At 49.3% G+C, this 11,634-nt stretch overlaps 1 protein-coding gene across 1 annotated transcript in view; it reads left to right on the forward strand.

Moving 5' to 3' along the window:
• LOC311115687 (rho-related BTB domain-containing protein 1-like) overlaps positions 1-11,634 on the forward strand; it is a gene marked incomplete at its 3' end in the record, with an annotated part of 30,630 nt that overhangs the window by 16,238 nt on the left and 2,758 nt on the right. Inside the window, exon 6 of the mRNA XM_084190842.1 lies at positions 11,466-11,554. Within this exon, the coding sequence (XP_084046968.1) occupies positions 11,466-11,554 (89 nt within the window). The remainder of the gene's footprint in view (positions 1-11,465; positions 11,555-11,634) is intronic.

Genomic DNA, 11,634 nt, shown 5'->3' on the forward strand with positions numbered 1-11,634 from the left:
CTAACAGACTGTCTCCCCAGACTGACTGCTCTGACAGGTACTAACCATAACCCTGGCTAACAGACTGTCTCCCCAGACTGACTGCTCTGACAGGTACTAACCATAACCATAACCCTGGCTAACAGACTGTCTCCCCAGACTGACTGCTCTGACAGGTACTAACCATAACCATAACCCTGGCTAACAGACTGTCTCCCCAGACTGACTGCTCTGACAGGTACTAACCATAACCCTGGCTAACAGACTGTCTCCCCAGACTGACTGCTCTGACAGGTACTAACCATAACCCTGGCTAACAGACTGTCTCCCCAGACTGACTGCTCTGACAGGTACTAACCATAACCCTGGCTAACAGACTGTCTCCCCAGACTGACTGCTCTGACAGGTACTAACCATAACCATAACCCTGGCTAACAGACTGTCTCCCCAGACTGACTGCTCTGACAGGTACTAACCATAACCATAACCCTGGCTAACAGACTGTCTCCCCAGACTGACTGCTCTGACAGGTACTAACCATAACCCTGGCTAACAGACTGTCTCCCCAGACTGACTGCTCTGACAGGTACTAACCATAACCCTGGCTAACAGACTGTCTCCCCAGACTGACTGCTCTGACAGGTACTAACCATAACCATAACCCTGGCTAACAGACTGTCTCCCCAGACTGACTGCTCTGACAGGTACTAACCATAACCCTGGCTAACAGACTGTCTCCCCAGACTGACTGCTCTGACAGGTACTAACCATAACCATAACCCTGGCTAACAGACTGTCTCCCCAGACTGACTGCTCTGACAGGTACTAACCATAACCATAACCCTGGCTAACAGACTGTCTCCCCAGACTGACTGCTCTGACAGGTACTAACCATAACCATAACCCTGGCTAACAGACTGTCTCCCCAGACTGACTGCTCTGACAGGTACTAACCATAACCATAACCCTGGCTAACAGACTGTCTCCCCAGACTGACTGCTCTGACAGGTACTAACCATAACCATAACCCTGGCTAACAGACTCTGTCTCCCCAGACTGACTGCTCTGACAGGTACTAACCATAACCCTGGCTAACAGACTGTCTCCCCAGACTGACTGCTCTGACAGGTACTAACCATAACCATAACCCTGGCTAACAGACTGTCTCCCCAGACTGACTGCTCTGACAGGTACTAACCATATCCCTGGCTAACAGACTGTCTCCCCAGACTGACTGCTCTGACAGGTACTAACCATAACCCTGGCTAACAGACTGTCTCCCCAGCCTGACTGCTCTGACAGGTACTAACCATAACCATAACCCTGGCTAACAGACTGTCTCCCCAGACTGACTGCTCTGACAGGTACTAACCATAACCCTGGCTAACAGACTGTCTCCCCAGACTGACTGCTCTGACAGGTACTAACCATAACCCTGGCTAACAGACTGTCTCCCCAGACTGACTGCTCTGACAGGTACTAACCATAACCATAACCCTGGCTAACAGACTGTCTCCCCAGACTGACTGCTCTGACAGGTACTAACCATAACCATAACCCTGGCTAACAGACTGTCTCCCCAGACTGACTGCTCTGACAGGTACTAACCATAACCCTGGCTAACAGACTGTCTCCCCAGACTGACTGCTCTGACAGGTACTAACCATAACCATAACCCTGGCTAACAGACTGTCTCCCCAGACTGACTGCTCTGACAGGTACTAACCATAACCATAACCCTGGCTAACAGACTGTCTCCCCAGACTGACTGCTCTGACAGGTACTAACCATAACCATAACCCTGGCTAACAGACTGTCTCCCCAGACTGACTGCTCTGACAGGTACTAACCATAACCATAACCCTGGCTAACAGACTGTCTCCCCAGACTGACTGCTCTGACAGGTACTAACCATAACCCTGGCTAACAGACTGTCTCCCCAGACTGACTGCTCTGACAGGTACTAACCATAACCCTGGCTAACAGACTGTCTCCCCAGACTGACTGCTCTGACAGGTACTAACCATAACCATAACCCTGGCTAACAGACTGTCTCCCCAGACTGACTGCTCTGACAGGTACTAACCATAACCATAACCCTGGCTAACAGACTGTCTCCCCAGCCTGACTGCTCTGACAGGTACTAACCATAACCCTGGCTAACAGACTGTCTCCCCAGACTGACTGCTCTGACAGGTACTAACCATAACCCTGGCTAACAGACTGTCTCCCCAGACTGACTGCTCTGACAGGTACTAACCATAACCCTGGCTAACAGACTGTCTCCCCAGACTGACTGCTCTGACAGGTACTAACCATAACCATAACCCTGGCTAACAGACTGTCTCCCCAGACTGACTGCTCTGACAGGTACTAACCATAACCATAACCCTGGCTAACAGACTGTCTCCCCAGACTGACTGCTCTGACAGGTACTAACCATAACCATAACCCTGGCTAACAGACTGTCTCCCCAGACTGACTGCTCTGACAGGTACTAACCATAACCCTGGCTAACAGACTGTCTCCCCAGACTGACTGCTCTGACAGGTACTAACCATAACCATAACCCTGGCTAACAGACTGTCTCCCCAGACTGACTGCTCTGACAGGTACTAACCATAACCATAACCCTGGCTAACAGACTGTCTCCCCAGACTGACTGCTCTGACAGGTACTAACCATAACCCTGGCTAACAGACTGTCTCCCCAGACTGACTGCTCTGACAGGTACTAACCATAACCATAACCCTGGCTAACAGACTGTCTCCCCAGACTGACTGCTCTGACAGGTACTAACCATAACCATAACCCTGGCTAACAGACTGTCTCCCCAGACTGACGACTCTGACAGGTACTAACCATAACCCTGGCTAACAGACTGTCTCCCCAGACTGACTGCTCTGACAGGTACTAACCATAACCATAACCCTGGCTAACAGACTGTCTCCCCAGACTGACTGCTCTGACAGGTACTAACCATAACCATAACCCTGGCTAACAGACTGTCTCCCCAGCCTGACTGCTCTGACAGGTACTAACCATAACCCTGGCTAACAGACTGTCTCCCCAGACTGACTGCTCTGACAGGTACTAACCATAACCCTGGCTAACAGACTGTCTCCCCAGACTGACTGCTCTGACAGGTACTAACCATAACCCTGGCTAACAGACTGTCTCCCCAGACTGACTGCTCTGACAGGTACTAACCATAACCATAACCCTGGCTAACAGACTGTCTCCCCAGACTGACTGCTCTGACAGGTACTAACCATAACCATAACCCTGGCTAACAGACTGTCTCCCCAGACTGACTGCTCTGACAGGTACTAACCATAACCCTGGCTAACAGACTGTCTCCCCAGACTGACTGCTCTGACAGGTACTAACCATAACCCTGGCTAACAGACTGTCTCCCCAGACTGACTGCTCTGACAGGTACTAACCATAACCATAACCCTGGCTAACAGACTGTCTCCCCAGACTGACTGCTCTGACAGGTACTAACCATAACCCTGGCTAACAGACTGTCTCCCCAGACTGACTGCTCTGACAGGTACTAACCATAACCCTGGCTAACAGACTGTCTCCCCAGACTGACTGCTCTGACAGGTACTAACCATAACCATAACCCTGGCTAACAGACTGTCTCCCCAGACTGACTGCTCTGACAGGTACTAACCATAACCATAACCCTGGCTAACAGACTGTCTCCCCAGCCTGACTGCTCTGACAGGTACTAACCATAACCCTGGCTAACAGACTGTCTCCCCAGACTGACTGCTCTGACAGGTACTAACCATAACCCTGGCTAACAGACTGTCTCCCCAGACTGACTGCTCTGACAGGTACTAACCATAACCCTGGCTAACAGACTGTCTCCCCAGACTGACTGCTCTGACAGGTACTAACCATAACCATAACCCTGGCTAACAGACTGTCTCCCCAGACTGACTGCTCTGACAGGTACTAACCATAACCATAACCCTGGCTAACAGACTGTCTCCCCAGACTGACTGCTCTGACAGGTACTAACCATAACCCTGGCTAACAGACTGTCTCCCCAGACTGACTGCTCTGACAGGTACTAACCATAACCCTGGCTAACAGACTGTCTCCCCAGACTGACTGCTCTGACAGGTACTAACCATAACCATAACCCTGGCTAACAGACTGTCTCCCCAGACTGACTGCTCTGACAGGTACTAACCATAACCCTGGCTAACAGACTGTCTCCCCAGACTGACTGCTCTGACAGGTACTAACCATAACCATAACCCTGGCTAACAGACTGTCTCCCCAGACTGACTGCTCTGACAGGTACTAACCATAACCATAACCCTGGCTAACAGACTGTCTCCCCAGACTGACTGCTCTGACAGGTACTAACCATAACCATAACCCTGGCTAACAGACTGTCTCCCCAGACTGACTGCTCTGACAGGTACTAACCATAACCCTGGCTAACAGACTGTCTCCCCAGACTGACTGCTCTGACAGGTACTAACCATATCCATAACCCTGGCTAACAGACTGTCTCCCCAGCCTGACTGCTCTGACAGGTACTAACCATAACCATAACCCTGGCTAACAGACTGTCTCCCCAGACTGACTGCTCTGACAGGTACTAACCATAACCATAACCCTGGCTAACAGACTGTCTCCCCAGACTGACTGCTCTGACAGGTACTAACCATAACCATAACCCTGGCTAACAGACTGTCTCCCCAGCCTGACTGCTCTGACAGGTACTAACCATAACCCTGGCTAACAGACTGTCTCCCCAGACTGACTGCTCTGACAGGTACTAACCATAACCCTGGCTAACAGACTGTCTCCCCAGACTGACTGCTCTGACAGGTACTAACCATAACCCTGGCTAACAGACTGTCTCCCCAGACTGACTGCTCTGACAGGTACTAACCATAACCCTGGCTAACAGACTGTCTCCCCAGACTGACTGCTCTGACAGGTACTAACCATAACCCTGGCTAACAGACTGTCTCCCCAGACTGACTGCTCTGACAGGTACTAACCATAACCATAACCCTGGCTAACAGACTGTCTCCCCAGACTGACTGCTCTGACAGGTACTAACCATAACCCTGGCTAACAGACTGTCTCCCCAGACGTGATCCATCAGCACTCTGCTCTGCCCAGAGCCGTATGTTTAGAGAGTTGGGCCAACTTTTAGAATGTTGAATATTGTTCTAATTCTAGACATTCAGTGACATAGCATTCAATATCCCCATGTAATATTAATGGGGAGCCAACATGGCTGCCATGCATCATAATGCAGAAACCCCAATGTCCCAACTCTAAGGGTGTGTTCCTAAATTGACTCCAATGTGTGAATGCGCTCAGTGCACTCTGGGTAATTCATAAATTCATAGCGTTGTCAGATTGACCATTCTAAATACAGAGCGCTTCGCTCTTGGAGTGTTCAGAACACACTCTGGACACATTGGCTGAGGAGGAGGGTTGATCAGGGGACACTGGCTGAGGAGTAGGGTTGATCAGGGGACACTGGCTGAGGAGGAGGGTTGATCAGGGGACACTGGCTGAGGAGGAGGGTTGATCAGGGGACACTGGCTGAGGAGTAGGGTTGATCAGGGGACACTGGCTGAGGAGGAGGGTTGATCAGGGGACACTGGCTGAGGAGGAGGGTTGATCAGGACACTGGCTGAGGAGTAGGGTTGATCAGGACTAGGGCTGAGGAGTAGGGTTGATCAGGACTAGGGCTGAGGAGTAGGGTTGATCAGGACTAGGGCTGAGGAGTAGGGTTGATCAGGACTAGGGCTGAGGAGGAGGGTTGATCAGGACTAGGGCTGAGGAGGAGGGTTGATCAGGACTAGGGCTGAGGAGTAGGGTTGATCAGGACACACTGGCTGAGGAGGAGGGTTGATCAGGACTAGGGCTGAGGAGTAGGGTTGATCAGGACTAGGGCTGAGGAGTAGGGTTGATCAGGACTAGGGCTGAGGAGTAGGGTTGATCAGGACACACTGGCTGAGGAGGAGGGTTGATCAGGACTAGGGCTGAGGAGTAGGGTTGATCAGGACTAGGGCTGAGGAGTAGGGTTGATCAGGACTAGGGCTGAGGAGTAGGGTTGATCAGGACTAGGGCTGAGGAGTAGGGTTGATCAGGACTAGGGCTGAGGAGAAGGGTTGATCAGGACTAGGGCTGAGGAGAAGGGTTGATCAGGACTAGGGCTGAGGAGTAGGGTTGATCAGGACTAGGGCTGAGGAGTAGGGTTGATCAGGACTAGGGCTGAGGAGTAGGGTTGATCAGGACACACTGGCTGAGGAGGAGGGTTGATCAGGACTAGGGCTGAGGAGTAGGGTTGATCAGGACACTGGCTGAGGAGTAGGGTTGAGCTGATCGTTCTGAGCTTTCAACGGCAGTCAGGCACCCAAGCAAACTGGGTAAAGTTGGCTAGCTTGAAAATGAGAGAACACCTCAATCTGACCATTTTATTTGCTCTAGCAAAACTGGTTGAACTGTTTTCATGTCATCTAGAGGGTGAGTGACTAACTGTTCTGCTGGCTCCAACCATTTCTGTTTCAAAACTATTTTATTATAAAGCTTATTAAATCAGCCATACAACTCTATGGTACAGGACGATTCCTGTGCTTCTTTTGGAACATATAAGACAACAGAACATAAAACAATCCAAACAGAATGGATATCATCAACACCATACCAAACAGAATGGATATCATCAACACCGTACCAAACAGAATGGATATCGTCAACACCATACCAAACAGAATGGATATCATCAACACCGTACCAAACAGAATGGATATCATCAACACCGTACCAAACAGAATGGATATCATCAACGCCGTACCAAACAGAATGGATATCATCAACACCGTACCAAACAGAATGGATATCATCAACACCGTACCAAACAGAATGGATATCATCAACACCGTACCAAACAGAATGGATATCATCAACACCGTACCAAACAGAATGGATATCATCAACACCATACCAAACAGAATGGATATCATCAACACCGTACCAAACAGAATGGATATCATCAACACCGTACCAAACAGAATGGATATCATCAACACCGTACCAAACAGAATGGATATCGTCAACACCGTACCAAACAGAATGGATATCATCAACACCGTACCAAACAGAATGGATATCGTCAACACCGTACCAAACAGAATGGATATCGTCAACACCGTACCAAACAGAATGGATATCGTCAACACCGTACCAAACAGAATGGATATCATCAACACCGTACCAAACAGAATGGATATCATCAACACCGTACCAAACAGAATGGATATCATCAACACCGTACCAAACAGAATGGATATCGTCAACACCGTACCAAACAGAATGGATATTGTATCCTTTTCTCTCTCGCTCTCCTCCAACACTACTCACTCTGCCCCTACGCAGATGGTAATGCGCTGTCGCAACCTTCGCTCTCTCTCTCTCCTGCTACTCTCTCCTCTTCCATCCTATCATCTCTTCCCTCTGCTCAATCCTTCTCCCTCCAATCTCCTGATTCTGCCTCCTCAACCCTCCTCTCCTCCCTTTCTGCATCCTTTGACTCTCTATGTCCCCTATCCTCCCGGCCGGCTCGGTCCTCCCCTCCAGCTCCGTGGCTTGATGACTCATTGCGAGCTCACAGAACAGAGCTCCGGGCAGCTGAGCGGAAATGGAAGAAAACTAGACTCCCTGCGGACCTGGCATCTTTTCACTCCCTCCTCTCTACATTTTCTTCATCTGTTTCTGCTGCTAAGGCCACTTTCTACCACTCTAAATTCCAAGCATCTGCCCTCAAAATTGTCAAAGACTCCAGCCACCCTAGTCATAGACTGTTCTCTCTGCTACCGCACGGCAAGCGGTACCGGAGTGCCAAGTCTAGGTCCAAAAGACTTCTCAACAGCTTCTACCCCCAAGCCATAAGACTCCTGAACAGCTAATCATGGCTACCCGGACTATTTGCACTGCCCCCCCACCCCATCCTTTTTACGCTGCTGCTACTCTGTTAAGTATTTATGCATAGTCACTTTAACTCTAGCCACATGTACATATTACCTCAACTACCTCAACTAGCCGGTGCCCCCGCACATTGACTATGCAACGGTACCCCCCTGTATATATAGCCTCCCTACTGTCACTTTATTTTACTATATATATAGCCTCCCTACTGTCACTTTATGTCACTTTATTTTACTTCTGCTCTTTTTTTCTCAACACTTTTTTGTTGTTGTTTTATTCTTACTTTTTTTGTTTAAAATAAATGCACTGTTGGTTAAGGGCTGTAAGTAAGCATTTCACTGTAATGTCTGCACCTGTTGTATTCGGCGCATGTGACCAATAAAATTTGATTTGATTTGATTAACCCTAGGAAGCTCTTTGCCACATTCTCCTCCCTGCTGAATCCCCCTCCTCCCTCTCTGTGGATGACTTTGTCAACCATTTTGAAAAGAAGGTTGACGACATCCGATCCTCGTTTGTTAAGTCAAATGACACTGCTGGTCCTGCTCACACTGCCCTACCCTATGCTTTGACTTCTTTCTCCCCTCTCTCTCCAAATAAAATCTTGCGACTTGTGACGGCAGGCCACCCAACAACCTGCCCGCTTGACCCTATCCCCTCCTCTCTTCTCCAGACCATCTCCGGTGACCTTCTCCCTTACCTCACCTCGCTGATCAACTCATCCTTGACCGCTGGCTATGTCCCTTCCGTCTTCAAGAGAGCGAGAGTTGCACCCCTTCTCAAAAAACCAACACTCGACCCCTCTGATGTCAACAACTACAGACCAGTATCCCTCCTTTCTTTTCTCTCCAAAACTATTGAGCGTGCCGTCTTTAGCCAACTCTCTTGCTATCTCTCTCAGAATTACCTTCTTGATCCAAACCAGTCAGGTTTCAAGACTGGTCATTCAACTGAGACTGCTCTTCTCTGTGTCACGGAGGCTCTCCGCACTGCTAAAGCTAACTCTCTCTGATACTCTGATACTGTGAACCATCAGATCCTCCTCTCCACCCTCTCCGAGCTGGGCATCTCCGGCGCGGCTCACTCTTGGATTGCGTCCTACCTGACCGGTCGCTCCTACCAAGTGGCGTGGCGAGAACCTGTCTCCGCACCACGTGCTCTCACCACTGGTGTCCCCCAGGGCTCAGTTCTAGGCCCTCTCCTATTCTCGCTATACACCAAGTCACTTGGCTCTGTCATATCCTCACATGGCCTCTCCTATCATTGCTACGCAGATGACACACAACTAATTTTCTCCTTTCCCCCTTCTGATAACCAGGTGGCGAATCGCATCTCTGCATGTCTGGCAGACATATCAGTATGGATGACGGATCACCACCTCAAGCTGAACCTTGGCAAGACGGAGCTGCTCTTCCTCCCGGGGAAGGACTGCCTGTTCCATGATCTCGCCATCACGGTTGACAACTCCGTTGTGTCCTCCTCCCAGAGTGCGAAGAGCCTTGGCGTGACCCTGGACAACACCCTGTCGTTCTCCGCTAACATCAAGGCGGTGACCCGATCCTGTAGGTTCATGCTCTACAACATTCGGAGAGTACGACCCTGCCTTACACAGGAAACGGCACAGGTCCTAATCCAGGCACTTGTCATCTCCCGTCTGGATTACTGCAACTCGCTGTTGGCTGGGCTCCCTGCCTGTGCCATTAAACCCCTACAACTCATCCAGAATGCTGCAGCCCGTCTGGTGTTCAACCTTCCCAAGTTCTCTCACGTCACCCCGCTCCTCCGCACACTCCACTGGCTTCCAGTTGAAGCTCCCATCTGCTACAAGACCATGGTGCTTGCCTACGGAGCTGTGAGGGGAACGGCACCTCCGTACCTTCAGGCTCTGATCAGTCCCTACACCCAAACGAGGGCATTGCGTTCATCCACCTCTGGCCAGCTGGCTCCCCTTCCTCTCCGGAAGCATAGTTCCCGCTCAGCCCAGTCAAAACTGTTCGCTGCTCTGGCACCCCAATGGTGGAACAAGCTCCCTCACGACGCCAGGACAGCGGAGTCACTCACCACCTTCCGGAGGCATTTGAAACCCCACCTCTTTAAGGAATACCTGGGATAGGATAAAGTAACCCACCCCCCCCCAAAAAAAACATTTGTAAAGTGGTTATCCCACTGGCTATAAGGTGAATGCACCAATTTGTAAGTTGCTCTGGATAAGAGCGTCTGCTAAATGACGTAAATGTAAATGTCAACACCGTACCAAACAGAATGGATATCGTCAACACCGTACCAAACAGAATGGATATCATCAACACCGTACCAAACAGAATGGATATCATCAACACCGTACCAAACAGAATGGATATCGTCAACACCGTACCAAACAGAATGGATATCATCAACACCGTACCAAACAGAATGGATATCATCAACACCGTACCAAACAGAATGGATATCATCAACACCGTACCAAACAGAATGGATATCATCAACACCGTACCAAACAGAATGGATATCGTCAACACCGTACCAAACAGAATGGATATCGTCAACACCATACCAAACAGAATGGATATCATCAACACCGTACCAAACAGAATGGATATCATCAACACCGTACCAAACAGAATGGATATCATCAACACCGTACCAAACAGAATGGATATCATCAACACCGTACCAAACAGAATGGATATCGTCAACACCATACCAAACAGAATGGATATCATCAACACCATACCAAACAGAATGGATATCATCAACACCGTACCAAACAGAATGGATATCATCAACACCGTACCAAACAGAATGGATATCGTCAACACCGTACCAAACAGAATGGATATCGTCAACACCGTACCAAACAGAATGGATATCATCAACACCGTACCAAACAGAATGGATATCGTCAACACCGTACCAAACAGAATGGATATCATCAACACCGTACCAAACAGAATGGATATCATCAACACCAACACGAAACGTCAATGATAGGGGAGAAAGAAAGGAAGTGCCTACAGCTCTGGTTGTGTTCAGAATGGCACCCTATTCCCTTTATAGTGCACTAGACAGGCTCTGGTCAAAAGAAGTGCACTATGAAGGGAACAGGAGACCATGTTGGTGTCTGCTCGGTACAGCTGGTGGACAGGCAGGTCTTTAGGGCAGCACACAGCAGACAGGCCTTAATATAGAAACACCTGGCTCCTAACTAGTACTTTGTGTACTCTTGACTCTGCACCAGATGGGAGATCCACTGCTGTATTTGTACCTGTCTCATTGTAGTTACGGTATTGCTACAGTTTTACACTGTAACTACAGTGCTTCTTTTACCTGGGATTGCATACTGCTGGAGAGAACCATTTTTGAACCCCTTCCGTGTTGTTCTTCTGGGGTGCTTTGTGACCGTGAAGCATCATCTATAGAATATTGCTTTCAACTCTGGTTGTGAAACTCTATAGTTTATTATGAAGGTTGTCTGAAGATGTTTCGTCGGTCTGTCTGTTCCACAGAACACTACGCCGTGAGTGAGCTGGTGAAAGCCTCCAGAGACGGACATGATATAGACGGAGAGGTGCTGACCTATCTGGAACTGGCTCAGGTAGGTTTACTAGAACAGGATATAGACGGAGAGGTGCTGACCTATCTGGAACTGGCTCAGGTAGGTTTACTAGAACAGGA

The sequence above is a fragment of the Coregonus lavaretus genome (genome assembly GCF_964263955.1).
Source record: "Coregonus lavaretus genome assembly, contig: HAP1_SCAFFOLD_887, whole genome shotgun sequence".
NCBI lineage: Eukaryota > Metazoa > Chordata > Actinopteri > Salmoniformes > Salmonidae > Coregonus > Coregonus lavaretus.